Source organism: Polyodon spathula, chromosome 12 (genome assembly GCF_017654505.1).
Source record: "Polyodon spathula isolate WHYD16114869_AA chromosome 12, ASM1765450v1, whole genome shotgun sequence".
Classification (NCBI taxonomy): Eukaryota; Metazoa; Chordata; class Actinopteri; order Acipenseriformes; family Polyodontidae; genus Polyodon; species Polyodon spathula.
Window position 1 is genome coordinate 6,846,647 of NC_054545.1, and position 24,462 is coordinate 6,871,108.

The 24,462-nt window shown below is 36.8% G+C and overlaps 2 protein-coding genes across 3 annotated transcripts in view; one reads left to right on the plus strand and one right to left on the minus strand.

Moving 5' to 3' along the window:
- Positions 1-93: 93 nt before the first annotated feature.
- LOC121324126 (cyclin-K-like) lies at positions 94-6,712 on the plus strand. Its single transcript, XM_041265622.1, has 11 exons — positions 94-212; positions 788-1,040; positions 1,537-1,618; positions 1,769-1,900; positions 2,341-2,446; positions 2,623-2,680; positions 3,060-3,229; positions 3,350-3,561; positions 4,666-4,699; positions 4,943-5,014; positions 5,761-6,712. The coding sequence occupies exons 2-11, from the start codon at positions 853-855 to the stop codon at positions 6,360-6,362; spliced, it is 1,656 nt and encodes a 551-aa protein (XP_041121556.1). The 5' UTR covers positions 94-212; positions 788-852; the 3' UTR covers positions 6,363-6,712.
- Positions 6,713-8,039: 1,327 nt separating this feature from the next.
- LOC121324128 (coiled-coil domain-containing protein 85C-A-like) overlaps positions 8,040-24,462 on the minus strand; it is a 51,149-nt gene continuing 34,726 nt past the window's right edge. For both annotated transcript variants that reach the window (XM_041265624.1, XM_041265625.1), the window contains 4 exons: positions 22,226-22,330; positions 11,561-11,656; positions 10,710-10,808; positions 8,040-10,050 (listed from right to left, as the gene is read on the minus strand). In XM_041265624.1, coding sequence (XP_041121558.1) covers positions 9,961-10,050; positions 10,710-10,808; positions 11,561-11,656; positions 22,226-22,330 — 390 coding nt within the window. In that variant the 3' untranslated portion in view covers positions 8,040-9,960. The remainder of the gene's footprint in view (positions 10,051-10,709; positions 10,809-11,560; positions 11,657-22,225; positions 22,331-24,462) is intronic.

Sequence of the window (24,462 nt, forward strand, 5' to 3'; positions counted from 1 at the left end):
ATGCAAAGCTGTGATTGGTCAATACTGCCGTCGCTTATAGAGGAACAGAAAACAACAAAGGCGTTTTCATAGCTACGACAGCGTGATGACGTAGACCGACTTCTCAAAGATGGCGGCCCCCACTGCGGTAGAGTGATCTGTGTTTTACAATTAAAGTAAAAGCACGCGATTCACAGCTAAATTGGCGATTGCATAATTTTCTTTGTATTCAGGTTGGTATTGTTTATTTTTAGCGTTCACTTTTGAGAGCAGAAAGGATGAAACAAACTTCTGCCTTTTCACAGTAGGTCTTTGGCGAACACGCAGTTAGTTACGTTTGTTTGTGTCGTTGCATGACCGGTGTGGTTCGTGTTCCGTAGTACACAAAGTACCAGCGGTCAGAAATGAATAGCAGTAATAATTATTGTTTAAATTACGTGGGACTGTACTAACAACACAACTTAAGTTGTAGCACTTGGGTGTGTGAAAGCAGTGACAATAAGTAAACATTTGAACTTGTTATTAATTGTGCTCACTTTATTTTTTATTTTGTTGTTACATAATGCAGTTGTGGGTATTTTTTACTAAGTAGTTTTGTTTTAAACCCCAGGAGACCACGCTTTATTTGGAGAGATAATAGGTGCAGAATAGCAATTTGTTGCGTGCCAGTGATGTTGAGGTTCTGCAGTGTACTGTAAACTGTATGTTACAACATTTAGCCCTCAGATTTTAAATGTTTCATGTGTTATTCTGATATACAAATGCAGCTATGTCGCTGTTTTGTAATGTGTTTTTGAATGTTTTGCAGGATTAGAAAACACGTGGTTGTTAAAGGCTATTCAGAAGTCTCCAGCTTTAAGTTAGTTTGAGTAAATGAAGGAAACCAAGGAGAACTCCACTCCTGTCACAAGCCTGGACCACATAAAACCATGCTGGTACTGGGACAAGAAGGATCTTGCTCATACCCCCTCCCAGTCTGAAGGCCTTGATCCAGCAACAGAGGCTAGATACCGCCGAGAGGGAGCAAGATTCATATTTGATGTGGGAACCCGCTTGGGACTGTATCCTTTTATTATTGATTTATGGCAAAACAAATACTTTTGTGGATCAATTTTAATATTTAAAAAACAATCAGTAGACAAGTTTTTTTTTTTTTTTTTTTTTTTTTTTTTTTTTTATTCAAAACTATGACAGGTTATGCAGTGAGGTTTTTATACATGTATAGTGTAACCAAAACATTTTGTGCATTTTAAATTGGTACTTATCCTTTGCTTCTAAATTGTATTTATTATAAAATGATCTCAAATTCTTCTTGGAACACCCGTGATTTGTATTTGTCGTTTGTACCATTATTTAGTACAGCAAAAATACTGTAGCTCTTTCGACCTTTGTATTACTGTAGAAGCCTTTGCATCTTTTTTCAAGGACTTTTTTTTTTATAAGTTTATAAGTTATAACTTTTTTTAAGTTTACTTGACCTCAAAATAGGTTAGCATTTTTTTATTTTTGAAAAAGAATAGCTTCATTTTTAATTGAACACCTGAACTAAAATATCAGACACTATGACACACTGGCCACTGGAATTATCTACTTTCATCGTTTTTATATGTTTCATTCCTTCAAGCAGTTTCCAAGATATGTGAGTATTTAGATTCTGAGCTCCTCTAATTGAAGTCTACCTCTTGCTGCAAAGCATTTACCTGTCAGAATAATACTTTTAAATGGTTTTACTCTGTGCACTGCTAGGGTTTACTGTTCTGTTTGACACATTGCTTCTTTGTTTCTGTAGGTCACTGGGGCTTGCTGTCTGTTTCTAGCTGGAAAGGTAGAAGAAACTCCTAAGAAATGTAAAGATATCATAAAAACGGCTCGCAGTTTATTGAATGATGTTCAGTTTGCACAGTTTGGAGATGACCCAAAGGTAAGTTCTGCTCAACAAAACCTGAAATTAATCTTATGAATGTCTTAGTACTTCTATTCTTACCAGGGATCTTTGTTTTGTTGTTTTAGTTTGTTTCAGTTCTTCTGTTGTCTAAAGTGTCATTTGTGGTCTTAGCATTTGGAAACCTTTTCAATCATACCCAGCATTTAAATGATATGGATGTTAGAATAAAATTGTATTTTTGCATTATGTTCACTTTGTTTAAATTCTAAACAATATTTAATGCAACAAAATGTGAGTAGAACAAACATTCATTTATGTACAGCAGGAGTTAACTTTTTTCTTCGTAGTAATTGACAGATTTCCAATCTCTAATTTCCTTTCATCTTCCCTGGTTAACCATTTCCCCTTTCCAGGGAGAGACAGCTCTTTTCCTTGGTTAAACTAAAACACAAAAAATGTCTTGTTCATTTGTTTAGGAGGAAGTAATGGTGCTGGAGAGAATACTTCTGCAGACAATAAAGTTTGACTTGCAGGTGGAACATCCTTACCAGTTCCTCCTACGATATGCAAAACAACTTAAAGGTATGAAAGTTCATAGTAGGGCGTAACTGATCACTCTGCAGGGTAGCCACTTTGTACTGTAAGGTGGCTGTATAAAGCTTGTAAAATTACAAAAGAACAATTATGGCTAATTTTAATTTTTATATATATAACCCACGTAAATGTACATAAACATTAACTCTCTTCAATCTATTTAGGGGACAAAAACAAACTACAGAAGCTGGTGCAAATGGCCTGGACATTTGTAAATGACAGGTAAAAAAATAAATATATTTAGAAATTATTGTTTTGCAAGGTTTTTTAAGGATCATTTCTCATCTTGGACATTTAATAATTAAATACAACAGAAATGGTAATTTAATACTCTGTGAAACCAGATGAAAATATATATTTTATAGGGCACATGTTGTGTTCTGTGATCACACCACTATTCGTTCACGTGGTGTCTTGCTGAAATGTCTCTGTATGCAGGTAAACTGAACATATCATTTCAAAGGCCCTTTTCAAATCAAAAGCCTTGGATCCTAAACATGATAAATATAGTTATTTTTTTAGTCTTTTGTATATATTGTTATATTTTGTTGCGTTCAGTTTGATGTGCCACATTTTTCTAATGTTTTCTGTGATGTTTCAGCTTGTGCACCATGCTGTCCCTGCAGTGGGAGCCAGAGATAATTGCAGTAGCTGTAATGTATCTTGCTGGCCGGTTGTGTAAGTTTGAGATCCAGGAGTGGGCATCGAAACAGATGTACCGTAAATGGTGGGAGCAGTTTGTACAAGATGTTCCAGTTGAACTGTTGGAAGGCAAGTAAAATGAAAACACTGATCGTTTGTTGCATTTTTAAAAATGTGTTGCACTATGATTACCCTTACTCTAGTTTTATTGGGGTTTTTTTTGTTTGTTTGTTTTTTCCCCAATTATAGACATTTGCCATCAGATCCTTGATCTTTACTCCCAGGGGAAACAGCCGATTCCCCAGCAGATCCAGGAGAAAGAGAAAATCATGCCAACTCTCCAGCAGCTACAGGCACTAGCACAGGCACAAGGCCAGAACTCTGGGCAGAGTCAGTTGGGACAACAGGCCAAAAAAGCCTCTCCACAATCCAGTCCTCCAAAACAGCTGAAAAGAACACATGTTAGTTTCAGACTTAACACAAATATATGAAAGCATGCTTTTTATATAGGGTATCTAATAAACATCTTCTCTCTTTTAGAGGAGTATCAGTTTGGCATTGATTTAAAGATAAATGTGGGAGGCTGTGTTTCTCCACAACATACCACATATTCTGTATGGGTATTGTGCTCTAAGAATGGCATCTCTGATCTGCAGAACATTTCTTCTAGAGGTACTGGCCTCCCACATGACGGAGAGATCAGTCCATTTGTTTAATGCCAGCTCAATGTGCATGTATGTTTTCGTTCATATGATTTTAATGTTGGTAATTAGGAAGGTTATTGTTGTTCAGATGATGTTTCAAGGGGATTGTATGCACTGTAGAGTAATGAATCTTAACAGATTGCAAAAGTAGACCACGTGAATGAGGGTATTATGGTTTGCCACCTGAGTCTCTTGCCACTTGACAGAATTCAGTCTGGGCATTTAAGTACAGTAATCTGTTGCATATCTGCCCGTCACACATCCACCCTAACCGTTTATCCACCATAATCAACCTCTTCAGCAACATTAGTTTCTTATTGAACAGAGAAGATTAGTTGAACAGAGATTTGTAGATCCTACCAAAGTTTTTGTACCATGTGTTGTATGTGCTGTGTGCGCAACCATTGCTGCTAGTGTCACATGAGGTGTTAAGTGTGTTGCTATGTAAATAAATCCTGTCAGCATCTGAACTTCAACCTCCATCTCGATCTCCTGCCTGTCACTCAGCAGCAAATGCAAGCATCCACACGGCCGACTGCTACCCTGTCACAAGCATTAATACCATGTATCTTTCTAAACAAGGGATTAGAGGCACTCCCTAATAAAAGCTGAAGTTCAAGAGAATAATTGTGTGAATATAGAAATTGTTATAGCTGTGTATAGTGGTATTTAAAACCGGATTCATTCATTCGACTTTTTACATATCTGCCCTTACTCTGGTCCCACCGCTGTTGGATACATAACAGATTACTTTATTTGTAACATGATTTAATAAAATCCTATTGGCATAGTGTTTGATAACTTTAAATACAGTTGACTTTGTTGACCTTTTTATTTTTTTTTTTCCTTTCTTATTTACAGGTTGGATCCCCTAAGGATGAAAGCAAGGTATCAGGTAAGAGACGTATTAAGACATGCATTTGAAAAGGTTCGAAACACCTGCAGTGGTGGGTGTGCAGGAATGCATTACTCAAGTAACTTGCAAAATACTTCAAGATGTTCAATTAATACAAGTGCTGAAGTTCACAACATTGAATTCTGCTGAAACAATGACATATTTGTGTATTGTATATGTTTTATTCCTTTTTAATTTCTTAGACATGAACAAGATTTCTAATCATCTTTGTTTTATGCACAGAGCAAGTGGTTTCTAAAATTCCTAGACTGGAGACGCCACTTCCACCACTACCAAGCGTGCAACCCCTACCAGGCGAGTAGCTGCCAGTTTGAATAGCTTGCTTTAAATTCTTTAAGCTTTCTATTCAATAGTGATACAAAATATCTGTTTATTGAGTTTTTGCAATTTACATATTACATATGTTCTCAGTTCGGCTTATCAGCAAATGTATACCTCTTGTAAATCAGAAAAAGCTTGGTGAATGTGTGTGACACTCCAGATCATCATACTAATTGGAAAGTTTTACCCGCTGGTTTTACCCTCTGAGCTTGCAAAGGACTTTAGACATATACACATGGTTGCAGTTATGCAACTAGTTCTCAAGGTTAATGTAGTTCAGCAATGATGGATCAATAGGTTCTCTTTAGTGTAAACCCTAAGGTAGGTTGACTTATATCATCAAAGAAAAGACCGAAATAGAAAGGCATACTCCAGCTGACCAAACAAATCGGTTAATTGTATTGTTTTATTAAACCTGGTATGCCATTGCAGTCCACCCTGTACTAAATCTGTTGGATGCTGGATTGACTTTGTAACATATGGGTGTAATAAAAAGTTTCCAAAACAAATATCGACTTTGCCAAAAAAAGAAACACCTTGCAATAGAAGCTAGACTATTGTATGTGTATGTAAGTAGCATTAACTGTCATTTTAACAAAATGTCTAGGCATTTAGCAGTGTATTGTTTTTGTAAGTTGTCCAAAAGCAAATAAATGCAGATGAATCTGTCTCGTTATTAACGAGACATTGAAACAATGTGGACACTTCTCTACTAACAGATCGAAAGCCTCCTCCAGTAGTGTCTGCGCCAGTGGGAGAGGCCGATTTGGCTGCGACTGGCGAATCCATTGAAGTACCAAAAGGACCAGTTCCCCCTCCGCCTCACCAAGCTCCGGTTCATCAGCCACCCGCACTACCTCACCGCCCACCCCCTCCTCCACCGTCCAGCTATATCATGGGCATGTCTACGTCAAGTTCTTACATGTCTGGGGAGGGTTATCAAAGTCTACAGTCCATGATGAAGACAGAAGGACCCTCTTATGGAGCTATGCCTCCCTCGTATGGCCCGCCAATGCCGTACCACCCACATGTTTACCCTCCTAATCCACCACCCCCAGTGCCCCCTCCTTCAGCAAACTACCCCCCTCCGAACCTCCCACCTCCATCCCCTGCCTACCCACCACCTGGATACAACCACAACTACCCTCCCCCTCCTCGGTTGCCCCCAGGCCATGGTGTGCCACCTCCAGGGTTGGGCATCCCTCCTGCCAACTACCCACCGCATCCTGGCCCTCCAGGTGGGCAGCCACAGGTCCCTCCTTTGCCACCACCTGGCATGCCTCCAGTAGGAGGTATGAGTCGGGGAGGTTGGATGAGATAAAAATAGAAACCAAATGAAATGTGTTTAAAAAGCATACTATTCCATGCTAATTTGAGTTTTTATTGTCTGTAAATAGTTTAACCATGGCTGTAGTTGTAAGAATGAATTTGGATGATACATTGTCTATATTGATTAACAACAGTTTTGGGCGACTTATTTTTTTAAAGACACTTATAGGGTGCAGTCAGTGAAGATACAAGGCAAACACTGTAGTTGTGTTATTTACGTACTTCTGAAACCAACATTTTTATTTTCTACAATATTTCCTTTCTTGTAGTGCTTGAGCTAAACATAAAATAAAATGTAGTTTTGACCTAAAAAAATAAATAAATTGAAAAGCAACAATATTATATATCTGTATTAACGAGTTTGTTTCTATTTGAGTTGGGTGTGTGTCATTGTACAAAGATGAGTAGGTAAGTTTGAGGATAAACATGTATTTGGGTTACTACAAATGGAGCTTAATCCTCATATTTTAAGTCAAGATATTACTCCAAGTACTGGCAATTCTATTCTAAAAAAAAAAAAAAATCTACATTCTATATAGCTAGAAATGATTTTTCAAGAATGTCACAGTCTCTCAAATGTGCACTCTCATTTTGCTTTGATATATTTGAAGCATTCCAATGTGAAAATCCAGAATCTGAATTTGAGTAGACACATGTATTGCAAATATGAGCTTGTAGATCAATTTTATTGGATAAAAGAACATATTTAAAAAAAAATAAAACAAAAACTTCCACTAAAGCATGAGAAACATTAATATATGGAATCTTGAGTTGGTAAGGGAATACTCCACAAAAACAATAATTTACTACTACGAATGGGTTACTTTTTGTTTTGAAGATTTTTCTTTTTTTACTTTTAATTCAGGATATGCAATTCATACAAAAATAGCAAACTGTGCCTTCCTGGTATTGTATCTAATTAGCTGTGTTCTGTGTTCACCATTGAGGTGGACTGGTTTCATACTAGGAAAGAGCACCAACTATTCATTCTGTAGCTTTGTCTTACTGCATATTTCATAGTCAAGCTTTTATTTATTTATATATAGAATATTCCTAGTGTTAATGTGAAATTTGTATTACTAATTTAAGGTCCAGTTTGTTTTCAGTTGTCTTAAAGCTCTTAATTCCAAATTTGACTTCAATATGGCTTTTACATAATAATAAATTAATACGAAGTCATTACTGCAGTAAGTGGTTTGTAAATGAAATATACGTTTTAGACATACATGTCTGTGTTATGACTTTCTTAGGGTCAGTAGGAGTATGCAGTTCGTGGCAGCTATTCATTCATAACATCTTCCATGTACAGTATGTATTGAACAGTTAAATGGTTCATAATCATTACTATATGTTGAAACATTTGAAAGGTCTAATACCATGTCAGCACACATTGTTCAATACTGCTGCTGTGACAAAGACTCTGAAAGTGATGTGTAATTTTAAAACTTACCAGGAGGGGACACAAGAGGTCTGTTAACTACAAACAGTTTAATCTGTTTTACATAGTACAGAAAAGGGCCCTGGGGCAAAAAACTAAATGTTTTCAGTTACAAGATATGTTTTGTATCACCATCGTGTATTTGGTGCTGAAAGAGCTTTAACAACCAAAAGATACATTTTCTTAGAAAACCCCACAGCATATTCTTTTTCACAAACACAACCACAAGAATGCAAAGAATGTGCTTTTTATTTTTTCAAAAATCGGCTGGTCTATTTGAGATCAAGTTTAATTTTCTAAAAATATCAATCCATCTTCTGCTAAATACACTTCATAAAAAAAAATTACAGTTCCTTTAGAGGTTACAGGTGCATGCTATTCACACTACATTAATTCATATTTACGTAATGATGTAGATTTCAGGTTTTCCAGTATAGTGTATCATTAACAGAAAAAAAGAAAAGAAAACACAACAGAACTTTAATAAAATTACAGATTCCAAATCAAAATCTCATTCACAAAAGAAGCAGCACATTTAAAAAATGTCACATTATGAAAATATTCAAAATTTATATTGTTCTGTATTCAAATTAGTTTATATAAAAAGTCAGTAGTATGCAGTCTTTCTATGCATTTTTTTTTTTTAAACGTTACTTTTTCCATTGCCAAACACTTTTTTAGACCCAAATGAGTGTACAATTGCAGTTGGCCCTGTTCTAGATTGAATGTATGATTTGTGTACTAATTTAGATTCTGTTATTTACAAAAGCTCAGTATGACGAAAGTAGTTATTGCGTTTTTATTTAAAAATGAAACCGTACATGTATCTAATGTAATCTAGGGTTAAATACTTTATTTTGAACTGAAACTGAAATACAGCAAATAAGATAATATTGTTTACTTAATGGACAAATACCAAAACCATAGGCAGTGTTTTGGGGTTTTTTTTTTTGTTTTTGTTGACACATCATTATTTTGTGACTAAACATTTGCATAAACGTACACTGCTATTGATGAAGTAATTTGCAGCATCCATACTTTATTAATCAAGATTGACATTTTAAGCTGAAATCATTCATTCACTTCCATTGTTTGGTGAAACTAAATATTTAAGTAACAGGGAAACCAAAGTATTTTTTATTGGTTAAGGTTATACTTAATACTAAAGCAGTACAGTTTAGATTTTGTGCATTTAGATTTTTTTAATTATTTATTTTGATAAATATTTCTGTTAATTTTGATAGTAATATATTACTTGTGCAATATGAAGACTATACTTGTATGTATAAATTATAAAAAGGTATACTTGGTGTGCAATTGCAGCAAGTGTTCAATGTTTTCCAGTTTCAAACTTTATATGGCCAATAATGCCTTAATGCGGTTTTAAAAACAGGTGCAGGTGTTGTAGGTGTTATGAACAAACATTACCACGGTGCAGTTACAAATTGTGACAATGTGCTATTGCTATGGTAGGATATATATTTTAAATATGTCCCTAATCCACTAACTAAAATAAAAAGTATTGTTTAATTAAGTAAACATTACTTTAACAATAGCTTATCTTAAATTCTCAAAGAAAACAAGGTAAAGGACAGTTATCTTCCATAAAAGTGCCAGTGGTTAGTTACTTTTTTTTCTGGTAATAACAAACATGGTTCAGAAAAGTAGGTCTCCTTATTGTTATTTTATACAGAAATGATGTACAAACCAAATGCAGCTTCACAAGAAGTGAGCCTTGTATTAGGAAAAGTTTAATTAAACCTTTGAAAAGCTATTCAATGTACATGTTTTCTACATACAGCACAGACCAGAAACCAATTAACACAGTAGGCAGTAAGCTGGAGTGACAAAAATGTAAAACTAGCTGCCAGTCTTGAATACTTCTTGGTCAGATACCTGTTAGTATTTGCTTGGCTAATAATTTAAAACAAGTTTTTAGTCTAAAGGTAATACTAAGTGTCGTGATTGGTAAAATGGTGCAGTATCCAAAGTTGTTTTTCAACCCATGAAATTTAGTCCATAAACAGTCTCCATCAGAAGATATTATGTACATACAGTCAAATGAAAGAGGTCTGGTTAAACAAAATGTCCCATGCAAAGAGCCTCACTGTTCAAAGGTCCGTTTATTCATTTTTTTTGAAGCCTTCCGCAACTACAAAGGTCCCTTAAACTGGTTTCCAGAGAGTTGCTGCCTAATGGATGGCTTGGAGCCAGCAGCATCTCCCAGCTTCCGCCAAACAACCTAAACATTAAGAAACAAAAGATGACAAAACTTTAAACAATCAACGCATCCTTATTAGCAACATATACTGTATATATAAAAGAGCAATTTCTACTGAACAAAAAGTAGTGCAAAAAGAGTATGCACATATTAATACTGTAGCGTTCCCAGGTGAACAAAAGGGAGCCAGACGAAGGCAGCAAGATCTCATTCACAGATTTTATTCATCAAGGTCAGCACACCACAACACAGCCCACAACACTGTGCAAGCTGCCCTTTTAAACCCCGAAACCCATGACATTTAGAAATAGAAAGACACGTTATTGGACGACAAACGCAAAATGACTGGACAACATTCACAAGCACACTGGGGCCACGACTCGATCACGCTCCCTCCCACCCCACAGGTGCACTCATTCACATGCGCAGGCACTCAGGACACAGACCAAACACAATACAACACAGATCGCTACAATATTCCTTCATTGCTCAAACCACCACTAAGAATCTAGAATTCTGTAATGGAAACATTACTTCACTCGGAATACATCACTTCTTAATCTAATTTTGTATATTTTTAAAAACAGCCAAGAAGCATGCTTTCCTAGCAAACCCAGCAAAAAAAAAAAAAAAAAAAAAAAAAAAAACACAGGCAAATATCTGAATTCAGAAGTACTTACGTTACACATTTCACGAACAATCGCTTTCTCCTTCTCACTAAGGTCCTCTTCGTAGTGTTCTGGTACTTGCTTGTCCAGGTTTTCATGGACTTCCAGGACCTTAAGAAGGGAAAAAACAAATGTCAACGTATTATGAGAAATAGCTAATATACAATTTTAAAATCACTTGGTTATTCCTTTACTTTTTATAGCATCATACTTATAAAATGGACAAACTAAAATAAAATGCGTTATCATGAAATATATATATATATATATATATATAGAGAGAGAGAGAGAGAGAGAGAGAGAGAGAGAGAGAGAGAGAGAGAGAGAGAGAGAGAGAGTTTTTAGACTGCCTGGATTAACTTTTCCCAATAGCTTTCTTTTTAATTTGATTGTCTATGCACCTGTAGCCACAAGGTGGCACACTTGTCAGGTTAGAACATTATTGTCATTAGGTTGTCTTACACTTATTTTATTGTACAGTATAAGCTTCTTGTCAGATTTAACTGTTTGTAAGCATCATTAATTTACTTAATTTATATGGCAATGGCTACTTGGCAATGCCAGGTAACCTGCAGGATCTTGTTACAAACAAAGCATAAGCCCTACAAACCAAGGAGAAGGGGGGGGGGGGGGGGGGGGACAAGAAACTATTTTTCTCCAAGAAAAAGAGAACAAAAACCTAAAATGCATTTTTAAAAAATGTCAACATAACTGAATAATAATCTACAGTAATATGTGCAGATGATTTAGCAGCCTGTGGACAAGGTCTTTTAAAAATGACCTGCTGTTTAATGACACCGGTTTTACAATCCCTGTCGTGGGTTGGGCAATGGGATCATTATTGAGAATAAGAAAGTCTGTACCTTCATGGCATGTACCACTGCCTCTGGTTTTTGGGCTGAAGGAATATACCCCACTGAAGGTGATGAGGAATCCCCAGGGGCCAGTCGCACGGAGCCCTGTTGAAACAAAAACAGACATGAAATAAAAACTACTGTGACAAAGGGCACTTCCATAGTCTGCTCATGGATTGGACCACAGAAGAACACACCCAAAGCACCAAGCCACATCCAGTGACAGTGTCACAAAAAAAGTGGTAATTTTGTCAGCTGATTACATGTTTTCTCTGTCCCTACCAATAACATACTGTATTGTTTACATTTTGAGTTTCATGTGCTGGGTTTGTCAGTTTGTAATAGCCACACACTTTCCCAAATTATTCATTGCTTAAAAGAGGCTTTGAAAAACTGGATCCACATTCTGACTTCCAGCTGCAGCTCATTCTAAAAAAGGCTTCTTCATGCATGGCAAATGGATCCAGTTTATGCTCTCACACAATGGATCTAGCACTTACAAAACAAGTGGTTTCCTGACCTATACACTAGTGGGGGGGAATCTGAGATAACGTGTAATGAAACATCTCTTCAGATGATATTGCAAGTCACGCAGCTTGCAAAAAAAAAAAAAAATAGGCAGGGTCTAAGACACAGAGTTCAGTACATTACATCCCAGAGTAATAATTAGAAAAAAATAAGAGTGGCTTATGCAATAGAGTTGGCGGTTTATAAATTAATCCCTCAAGAAAATACAGTGGGTTCCATTCTTAATTAATCAAAATTTGACCACCCTTTTATCAAGGTCAGAACAAGGGAGAGCAGAACAAAGACTCAATTCATTCTATCCAAACCTCTGAGCCACGTTTAGAAACCATCTTTGTGGGTGTTATTCTGGGCGTTAAATTAAAAACAATTAACTGGAATTGTTTTCCATGCTGTTGTGGGTGGCCCATGACAGTCTTTCTAGAGATATGCATGTTACAAGTGTACACCAGGAGCAGCCAACCGTTTATATAAAAACACAATAACACTGAGTACAAACAAAGCTCAAGGCCATTTTATGAGACTGCAATGCTCTCCCACTGAGTTTTTCTAGGAAGTGCCTCCTTTCCCTTGTGCTGTTGTTAAATGTACCATATACCTAATAAGTTCTTAATGCATAAAATAACCACACATACTGTGTCTTATACGTATTGGAAGAGACAGACCAAAATCCCTGCAAAACAAATTCAGAGAGCTAGGAAGGAAATTAAAAGAGAAAACCAAAACTGTGGTATTTTCTGGTATACTACCGGCACCTTGCAAAGGACCATATGGACAGCTGGAAATAATTAATCAAAACACATGGCTGAAGACGTGGTGCACACGGGAAGGCTTCACCTATCTTGATCACTGGACCACATTCTACAACGAGGACTATCTGTATAGACGGGACGGACTGCACTTAAATAACAAGGGGACCAGTCTACTTGGAGAAAAGATCCTCGAACAGGTTCAGAAGCATTTAAACTAGAAAGGAAGGGGGGAGAAATCAACAAAAAAACAGAAGGGAGACCGCATCAAAACAAGAACAACAACTCAGGTAAGACAACCATTAAATGTATTTATCTAAATGCTAGAAGTATCAGAAACAAAATTCTAGAACTTGAAGCTACTGCACTAACAGGTAACTATGATGTGATAGGTGTTACAGAAACGTGGTTGTCTGAGAGTGATGGGGACGAATATAATATTTGTGGGTATACACTGTATAGGAAAGACAGGCAGGACAGAAGAGGAGGAGGGGTAGTGCTATACATAAGAAACAGTCTTGAAGCCCAGGTGTTAAACCTGGACAAAGAAAATAAAACCTAATCAATATGGGTCAGAATAACGGACAAAAATTCAAAGGGCATAATAATAGGAGCATGCTATAGACCGCCAGATTCAGACGGTGAGCAAAATAATCTGTTATACAATGACATTAGAAATGCGTGTAGCAAAGGAGAAGCCATACTAATGGGGGATTTCAACTTCCCCCAGATAAAATGGGAAAACCCGGTGGGTAGCACGAAGGATGAAATAGAAATGGTGGAAATGACAAATGACTGCTTCCTAACACAATTTGTCAAGGCACCGACTAGAGGGGAGGCATGCCTTGATTTAGTCTTTTCAAATAACAAAGATAGAATAACTAAAACAGAGGTCAGAGAACCACTGGCAAACTCAGACCACAACATGGTCTCATTTGAAGTGTTTTTTAAAACCCCAAAAGTAATGACTAAAGCTAAGGTTTACAATTTTAGAAAAGCAAACTATGAAGGTATGAAACAGAGACTAACAGAAGTAGATTGGAGTAAAATAGAGAAAACACCCACAGAAGAAGGATGGTTGTTCTTCAAAAATGTAGTACTAGAGGCGCAAAACAATTACATCCCTAAAGTAGACAAATCTAAATGTAAAACTAAATTGCCAAAATGGTTTAATAGATCAATTAAAAAAAAAATATTCAGCGAAAAAAGGCACTTTACAGAGCATTAAAAAAGGACCAAAAAGAAAGTACGCAGAAAGAGTACACAGAACTGCAAACGCAAGTCAAAAAGGAAGTTAGAAAGGCCAAGAGAGAAATAGAAATGAACATTGCTAAGGGAGCTAAAACCAATTCCAAAATGTTTTTCCAATATTACAACAGCAAGAGAACATTCAAAGAGGAGATTAAATGTTTAAGAGATACAAATGGCAAAATCATAGATGAAGAAAAAAAAATAGCAAATATATTAAATGATTACTTTTCACAAGTTTTTACAAAGGAAGATACTGACAACATGCCCCACATGTCATCCAGTTCCTATCCAGTTTTAAATAACTTTAGCATAACTGAGGCAGAAGTGTTAAAGGGACTAGGAGCTCTTAAAATAAACAAATCCCCTGGGCCGGATGAGATCCTCCCAGTAGTACTCAAAGAAATGAAAGAAGTAATTTACAAACCGCTAACCAAGATCATGCAGCAGTCTCTTGACACAGGGGTGGTACCGACAGACTGGAAAATTGCAAACGTAATACCGATCCACAAAAAGGGAAACAAAACTGAACCAGGTAACTACAGACCAGTAAGCCTGACTTCTATTATATGCAAACTTATGGAAACTATAATAAGATCCAAAATGGAAAATTACCTATATGGTAACAGGGTCCTGGGAGACAGTCAACATGGTTTTAGGAAAGGGAGATCGTGTCTAACTAACTTGCTTGATTTTTTTGAGGATGCAACATCGATAATGGATAATTGCAAAGCATATGACATGGTTTATTTAGATTTCCAGAAAGCTTTTGACAAAGTCCCGCACAAAAGATTAATTCTCAAACTGAACGCAGTTGGGATTCAAGGAAACACATGTACATGGATTAGGGAGTGGTTAACATGTAGAAAACAGAAAGTACTGATTAGAGGAAAAACCTCAGAATGGAGTGTGGTAACCAGCGGTGTACCACAGGGATCAGTATTAGGTCCTCTGCTATTCCTAATCTACATTAATGATTTAGATTCTGGTATAGTAGGCAAACTTGTTAAATTTGCAGACGACACAAAAGTAGGAGGAGTGGCAAACACTGTTGCAGCAGCAAAGGTCATTCAAAATGATCTAGACAAGATTCAGAACTGGGCAGACACATGGCAAATTACATTTAATAGAGAAAAGTGTAAGGTACTGCACGCAGGAAATAAAAATGTACATTATAAATATCATATGGGAGATACTGAAATTGGAGAAGGAATCTATGAAAAAGACCTAGGAGTTTTTGTTGACTCAGAAATGTCTTCATCTAGACAATGTGGGGAAGCTATAAAAAAGGCTAACAAGATGCTCGGATACATTGTGAAAAGTGTTGAATTTAAATCAAGGGAAGTAATGTTAAAACTGTACAATGCACTAGTAAGACCTCATCTTGAATATTGTGTGCAGTTCTGGTCATCTCACTATAAAAAAGATATTGCTGCTCTAGAAAGAGTGCAAAGAAGAGCGACCAGAATTATTCCGGGCTTAAAAGACATGTCATATGCAGACAGGCTAAAAGAATTGAATCTGTTCAGTCTTGAACAAAGAAGACTACGTGGCGACCTAATTCAAGCATTCAAAATTCTAAAAGGTATTGATAGTGTCGACCCAAGGGACTTTTTCAGCATGAAAAAAGAAACAAGGACCAGGGGTCACAAATGGAGATTAGACAAAGGGGCATTCAGAACAGAAAATAGGAGGCACTTTTTTACACAGAGAATTGTGAGGGTCTGGAATCAACTCCCCAGTAATGTTGTTGAAGCTGACACCCTAGGATCCTTCAAGAAGCTGCTTGATAAGATTTTGGGATCAATAAGCTACTAACAACCAAACGAGCAAGATGGGCCGAATGGCCTCCTCTCGTTTGTAAACTTTCTTATGTTCTTATGTATTACCCAACAGACAGACCAATATACCTTCCTAATTGGCTCCCAACAACTATAATCCCTGCTTGACTGGAAACAACGCACAAGGAAACACTCAAGTGAGCCCCAGTGATCATATGATTCTGCGGAACACTGTCCTGGGTGCTGCCAATATCAACATATTGTACTAGTGAGTTGGCCGTATTCCCGGCTCTCCTCTGCATTCTCTTTGTGTTCACTCGAGAATGTGAAGGGATTTAGCTTCAGAGAAAATAAGGAAGGAGGATATATAAATCACAGCAAATGTTGTGTTACTTCTTTTTAATATAACTTAATGAGATCACTGATGTGAGCCTGTTCCATTGGGGCTGTTCTGCTTTGCTGGTGGATGTATGACAAGTTACAGTTTAGGTGCTGGTTTTGTTTCCATTGTGAAAACTGTTTTTTATTTGAAAAGTTACACCCAAGTCCTTATTTTTAAGGTTGTCTAAAATCCACAAATTCAAATGAGGAAATCTGCATACTGATTAGAAAATTAAATTTTAGGTACGTTTGGGTATTACCAGAATTTCTCAACAACTGAATAGGGGCCAGCTTTGTATTATGGTTAATTGTGTCACCTGAGTACTTAAACAGTGCAGTAATACAAGAAGTTAGTAAGGCAACACTTTGAGTATCTGCGGTAACTGTGGGCTACTGGGAACTTTGCCTGACCATAATTACACTCCAGATTCCGTACAACAACCACGAATGCAAGGGTTCTGAATGTCGTCTATAAACCACATCGACGTTCTCCTCAGCACTGTTTACCTACATCATTGTGAGTCTAACTGAACTAGAGACACACAAGAGAGTCTGGTACAACTGACTTCAGTTTGTGTGTGGGAGAGATCATTCATTCTGCTGGGAAATCGGCAGGGATTTTGGGAAGAGGTATATCAGATGCTAAAATAAGAAATGTAGGAAAATCTATAACATGTAATGTGACCCTAAAACTACACAGCTGATATCTAATGAGGTCTGAACTCCAGCTAGAGATAAAAGCGGTCTAGAAACATGCTGGTGACATTTCTGTAATCTCATGGGGGTTTTTTTGTTTGTTTTTTTTTAATCTCTATGTGCGAAGAGGTAGGTAGATAGGCAGTGGGGGAAAAATTCAATATCCTAGATGCACGATAGAGTTTCACAAAATTCGAGTTTCTGGTTTTAATCCATGGCAAAACGCATCACACAGCTGCAGCGTCACTTACAACGTCTTACCCGAAAGATGGACCCGAAAGGTGACTTGCTCAATGTCACACAATGAGTCAGTGAGTGAGCCAGGATTTCATGCGGGGACTTCCTGGTTACAAGCCCTTTTCTTTACCAACTGGATCACACAGCCTCCTATTACAGCTGACAGCTTCTGACAACTTGAAAATCCTCCGCTATGATTTCTTTCAGTGCTGCAGTATAAAGAAACAGCCCATGCCACAAGTTTCTGTTGGCGCTTTATTATAATTATGTAACATGAAACATACATTAGTTCTATGAAGAGGTGTTTTCTGCATCACTTATACTAGGGGGCAGGGGAAAGATGTTGCTCTTCAAAATTGTTCCTTTCCATAATGCATAGCACTGGCTGAATATGTTCGTTTAAATATGTTTATGTTTAAACTGATTCGTGTGCTTTGTTTTGTTTTGTTTTTTGGTGTGGGTGTTGGAAATTTAGCTAAAAAATGTCAATCTCTGTTTTAGGCACTCCCATTTACTAAGCTATTCACAAACATTCTTATTGTTTAAAATGAAGGCAGCTGCATTTTTTGTAATTCCCATCTGCTGTGAGGGTTCAAAGCTATGGAAATTAGATCTGAAACCTTGAGACACTTGTTTTTACTCAAGGGCCTGCCTGCCTGCCTTTCAAAAATCTACACCACTGCAGTTTCTTCCTCATGAAGACTACAGCTGATACTAATTAATTTGCTTCCCATGTAAAAGAACTAACAAGAACTGCAGACTAACAAGCTTGTTTAGCTTCATGGCTCTTACTCTGGAACTCTCTCCCAGCTTTGGTGCGTGATGCTCCCACCGTCGCACACTTTAAATTAACTCTCAAGACCCACCTGTTCTCTATTGCTTTCCAAGCTCTTTAAGTCTGATATCTGCTATTAGCTTCTGTATTGCTGCTACTATTTCACGTACTATGCCACTATCATGTATTATGCACTTTACACTGTATTTAATGTACTAATTCAAGTACTATGCTACTATCATGTATTATGCACTTTCCACTGTATTTAATGTATTATGCATTTTTTTCTTTTCTTTTCAGTATATCATATATTATGCAATTCTCTGTTTTTCTGATTTTCTTGTTGTTACTGCATCTTGTAAAGTATTTTGTGATGGTGGTCCACTATGAAAGGCGCTATATAAAATAAAGATCGATTGAAGACTGAAGCTTCACTTTAAGTGCACAAAAAAGCAATCATACCTGCTTCCAAGGGCTTTGCAAGAATATAAAAAATGGTTTAAATCCCAGACAAAATATGCAAAACCAGGAGATATATAGTGGGACTACTGAAGAGTAGGTGGCTTCAAATTTAATTATCTTCATTTTTTACTGTGAACTTCTCCCTTTATTATGTCTGCAATTATTCTGAGTAATTTGTATTGCATTTACTCAAATATCTTCAGGTACTTAAGAGCTGCTCTCTAGTTTTAGCTTCCAGCCATAGATACATATTAAATAGGCCAGATCTGCCAAAGTGTCTTATAGAAGCAAGTGTGCCATCTATTGATCTGCAAACAACTTTCCTATAGTTTTGTTGGTAATATATTGCTGTGCACTAGATGGTGCTATCACTAATAAAAAGTCAATTTGGCTGGTCAAGCCTATATTAGGTGTCTACAGCAGGCAATTAAAACTAAAGAACCACAACACTTGTGAGGTCACAAACAACTAAACAATCTAGGAGCTATTTCGAAAATGGGCCTTTATTTTCAGTCTAATTCTACATATGGTAACATTTTTACAACATATTTTCTGGTAAAGGAATCCCTGAGAAACATGAAAAGCACCGTTGTGGACAAGATACCATCTAATTTATATACCCATGTGATGTAACCAGCTTTTGAGCAGGAGTGAGGTCACAAATTGGGCTGTAGCTGGTTTGTAATATAATGTCAGGTATTAGGTGTCATTTTTTTAAACACATGTATAAGATCCTTTCTATGGTGTATGTCGATATATGTATTCACCAGAGGTCAAATAGTCATTATTTGGAACATATTTGTTTTCAAAAAACTAATCGAATGATTGAATGGATGATGATCTCAAGAAGCTGTTTTATGGAGAACAAGATTCTATGGAGTAATTGCTGTAACAGTCACTTAGGATGACTGAAAACATAACACAATGCTAAGGGGCAGTAAAAATGTAAGTGAAACGTCATTTGAAGCTATACGGAATTTCAAAAGTCTTTTATATGTATTATCTGCAGTCAGATTGACTATAGGGATTTGGCAATGCTACTATATGTGTTATTATATGACAAATGGCATAACAGAAATACATCATTCAGAAAGCATTTAAACCAATTAAGTTCCATTTATTCCTGAGCATTACTCACTAATGCCATAATGACACCTCCCCCACACCTATAACGTACACGCAAAGGAAACCTGTATAAAAATGCCAGAAGAGCATCAGTCCTTGGAAGCTTTCAAATTACAATTAAAACATAAAAGCTACAATTAATGGTGATAAATAAGCTGGTCATACAAAAGTGGGTAATGAAAAAAGTGGTGTTCTTTCAAGAAAATAAAAGGATAGAAACACAAATGAATTGAGCTATAAAGAGGGAGTAATACTTTTTTGTTATTAATGTTTGGTAAAGAAATGTTTTTCTCCCAACACAATCAAGAGGGTCTTGTATAATCTATGAAACTCATACAGAGATGAAATGCAATGGAGCGAAGCTACTGCAATGTTTACGTGTTAAAAGGAAAATAATGTTTGGGTGAAGCTGCTGCACACATTCCCCATTTCCTATTACTCTATAGTGGGGATTTAAAAGCCTCAAGTGAGCTTCAGTAAAAGGTACTTCTTTTTGAAGAGCCTGTTCAGCAAAGAGAGACTTTCAAACGATGACTTTCAAACTAGAATGAAAAACACACTTCTTCATCTCAGATATATTTTTTTGGCAGGGGCTCGGGAAAACACATCATTGGTAAGCACTAGAAGTACAGTCTTCCACAGGAGCTGTGGTTACTATCTATGACCAATGAGGTACACATACAAGTAAGACTGATTCTGTTAGAGCTGTAATGCTGCAACTGTACCTGAGGTGGCTGCTGTTTTATGTTTATATTACGGATAAATGTTTATGGATTATGTTTATTATTAAGGAGAGCCAAACTTCACACAGACCCTATTCTCACAATTTGCTGACTCTAGTTAACTGAGAGTCACTTCTTAAAATGGAAAGGGTTTTTTTTGTTTTTTTTTGGAAAAAATGAGTAATGATTTTACAGTGGGGGGAAAAGGTTTAACAGTTTCTAAAACTGACAGGTATTTTTGGAAGAACTTTGGTAAAACGGTGTACTGTGACAGTGTATGTATTGTGACAGACTGTGGGAGGAAAAGGAAAAAAAAAAAGTAGTCCAGGAGGGGTTACAAAAAACTACATCCCCCAGAATGCCACAGGAGGGAGCCAGGAGGAAAGTCACCTGGCTCCACTCGGTAATAATTATCAACCAAGAAAAATGTTTATTCGAGGCAGTCTCCAGTCTGTGTGGAGTGAGGCTGTCACAGTGGTGAAAACCTGTCTGGGTTCACGAAGGTAACCTTTTTGTGTGTGTTTGAAAAGTGTTCTGTTCTACCAGTAAACGGTGTAGCCGTCCAGTTTTATAGTTAGGGATTTACCCGAAAAGTTTAGTTAGCACTTCAAAATTGAATTAGGTTTTGTTTTGTTTTGGTGCAATTGTCTTTAATTTAATAAAAGAAACGGCACAAAAGCACTATTAAAAACTTCAAATTTCTAGTGTCTGGGCCTGATTTTAAGGGGCTGCAAACCTTAAAGTTATTGAACTCTTGTGTCTCTAAAGTCATAACATATATATAATATATATATATATATATATATATATATATATATATATATATATATATATATATATATATATATATATATATGTGTATATATATATTTGAATGGCGTTTCTAAGAATAATCTGAGACTATAAATCATGTTTCCATGGGGACATGAAATAAAATTGTTTTTTCAATTAGATTTTGGATACATCTTGAAGTATTCTGAAGTATTCTCTCTCTCTCTCTCTCTCTCTCTCTCTCTCATAAAAGCTCTAATAGCTAATTAGAATTCACATTTCAATGGAATATCATTTACAATTTTCCATTAAATTGAAAACAAACAACTGTATGATATCCGTCCGGGATGGTTGCAGAGAATTCCCTAATTGCAATTAATCAATGTTAAAAATAACACAAGTTCTACCATGCATATTAGGAATGCTGGCAGAGACCACAATTAGACATTAAGGGTAGAAAGCAAAGATTTAGAAAAAAATAACAACATGAACAAGTCATGCTCAATGTAAAATAAATGGGGAGAGTTAAGCTGTATCTTTCAAAACAAAAACAAATGGCTGTTGGATATGCTGTGTAGCGCTTCTTTCTGTAATATCAAGACAAAAAACATCAGCTTTGAATGAAAATGTCAAAACACTAGAAAGTAAATCTGATGTTTGGAGGACAGAAACAATGCAAATGTCAATGACAGCGGCTTATTTTATTTGGTTTATAGTTTTTACATTTACAGCAGGATTTATTATCTGTGGAGAAAAGATTTACAGGGGCCATTTATGAGCAAATTTGTTTTGAACAGAGATTAATCTTTGTTTATGGACATTTCTATAAGGAAGCTAAGATTAGGCCGGTTACACTTATGCAAAGTTAGAGAGGCTGATAGCATGTATTTGTGAATCTTCCTTCTTTTACTTTTTGCCTCTTGCAGCCTTGGGAAAATAATTTTATAAGTCATCCCTGAAGTAATTGTGAATCAGACCTCATGTTAAACTTCATTCCAAAAGCCTACAGGACCAATTGCTATTTTTAAAATGAAAAACTGTCTGGAATCATCTCTCAAGATAAACATTTTTAGACACCTGATTCCAACAGATGCATCTGTGATGGATTTTCAGAACGCAGGTCTCAGTGGTAATGTTTCCCGAGCAGTCCCCGCCCCCCATCGTTAACTGTAGGAACTGGAACACAAAGTGAATGTACATACGCTTTGCAGAGACTCCTGGTATTGTGGCAGTGATGTCAACTGGCTCTCCGAGTGGTACAGAGAGAAGCCTTTCCGAAGGGTCTTTAAATCTCCAGAACTGCTCTGCTGCAGAAACAAAGACAGACACTGGTTAAAAGACCTGATCACCTTTTTCAGTTTTCTTTTATAATTCTTCTAAATCCCCTTTAGGGGGCCTTCCAGCTGACTTCAGTAATTGCGTCCGGGTTTCCTTATATATGGTCGGTGTGAGCTGCGTCGTTTATTGCTTAGCTAGTTGTGTATTTTAAATGTTTATAATTCTTCATTTGGTTTAATATGTGTGCTGTGTCTTTTAATCTGCCATTTCTCTCCGTGTCCTTGTTTTTCTTTTTCTTCTTATACAATCAATCATAGTAGCAATGTGTGCATGTGAATGTTAGTTTCATTTAAGTTAATATATGTATATGTATGTATATATACTGTATGGACAGAATGGCTTGTGGGTGATGTCAGACCAGGAAGAGAGACACACACAGTACTGGGGTATGGAGCGCAAATGCGCGAGTTTCTTGCAAAACAAAAGGTGTGAACATAAAACAAAACCCTGTTTCAAAATAAATGGCACGGTGACCAAAACAGACAGTCAAAACAAACACTGAATAAAACAAGTATCGCACTGGTATAAAGCCAGTTCTTACTCTCTCGTCCTCTCACAAACACCCAACCTCAAGTGAGAAATGCGTGCTGCTTTTATGTAGCTGTGCCAGGACTTGATTGTTAATCATTCAATCTGCCCCTGCACAGTCTGCACGGGAAGTAATTGTGACCTCCCCCATTCCCACACACATTTTAAATCACCCGTGCTACATAACCCACACTATACAAAATAACCCACAATACACCAAGAGGCGGTGTATTTTGGGTTATTTTGTATAGTATATATTTTTTGTATAGTACATAGTCATTATAGAATTGTCCAGGTGCGGATGTTTCTGATCCATGATCCTGTGAACAGCTTACTAAATACAATGCATGGACATTTATGTTATTCTCGCATTTCATTTTTAATGAAGGTGTAACAATATAAGACCATGTTCTATCACCAAAAACGTCCACTGCAAATATGGTTAAAAACAGAAAGAACAGAATCTATAGGTCTAGACATAAAGGTCTTACATACAGTCTAGTCCACAGGATGCATATGAATATTACTGGCATGGCAATAGGTTTCTATTATCAGGAATTTTAAAAGTATACCCATGTTTGTTGTATAACCTTATAATCATTCCACCTTAAAATGTGAACTATAACAATGTCTTATAGGGAACAAAACGTTTAGGCATAGCCATGACTGAAAAGCTCCACATGCAAAATCCCATTGATTCTACTGAAAACCTTTCAGTACGCTACCCAAAAGGACAGGGGATTCAATTGGCAGAAAATTTCACTTGAAAAAAGAATTGAGCAGTTAAAGTGAACATTATAGTTCATAAAAAACAAAACAGAAGTGCTCCCAAAGGGGGCCAGTTTCACTGGAAACTGGAGGCACAGGGTGGGGGCCTAATATTTCTGGCTGGATGGCTGCGACAGCTGGAAACCATCAAAGCCACGGCCACACGATCTGGCTCGTTCATCAGGAAGAAGGGCCGCAGCAGTGGTGATGCTGGTTCACAGCTCAGAGACACAGCACTTAAGCCAAGTGGCCCCAGTGAGACCACAGATCTCCTCAGCCATCAAGCATTATGACATTCGGAATCTGTATGTCAGAGAATCTCGACACTTTCTCGACCTCTGTCTCTTGCTGGAGTTAATTTAAATCACTCCAGGACTTGAAGCATATCCCAAGGTACCTTCCTTCAAACTATTTTATTTTCTTTATACTCGCAAACATGTTCAGTGTGCAGTTGTACCGTACACCTGCTTTTCATTCAACGCCTACAAGGCATATCTACAGTACTATAACCCAGTGCATCATTATACTACTCCCTCAGATCTGAAAACAATTACCTCAAAGTTAAAAAAACGCACTTGAATAAATTGCATCTGTGCAGATATTTTCTAGTTATGTGTGCATGCTGAAAGAATAAGAAACCTGCAAAGAACACACTGCGGTTACAGATGCAACAACAATTTATTTAAAACTTTATAAGATTATGCCAGAAGTGAATGAGGATGATAAACATCAAGGTAATGGTACTACTTGTCAGTGAAGACAAATTAGTATTTTATTCATGAAGAAGTACGACCTATGAAGGGTA

Coding starts and splice junctions, on each gene's coding strand:
- LOC121324126 (XM_041265622.1), top strand. CDS start 853: ATGAAGGAAACCAAGGAGAACTCCACTCCTGTCACAAGCCTGGACCAC. Junction 1,619..1,768: donor TCAAGCAGTTTCCAAGATAT/GTGAGTATTTAG, acceptor TTGTTTCTGTAG/GTCACTGGGGCTTGCTGTCT. Junction 2,681..3,059: donor TGGACATTTGTAAATGACAG/GTAAAAAAATAA, acceptor GTGATGTTTCAG/CTTGTGCACCATGCTGTCCC.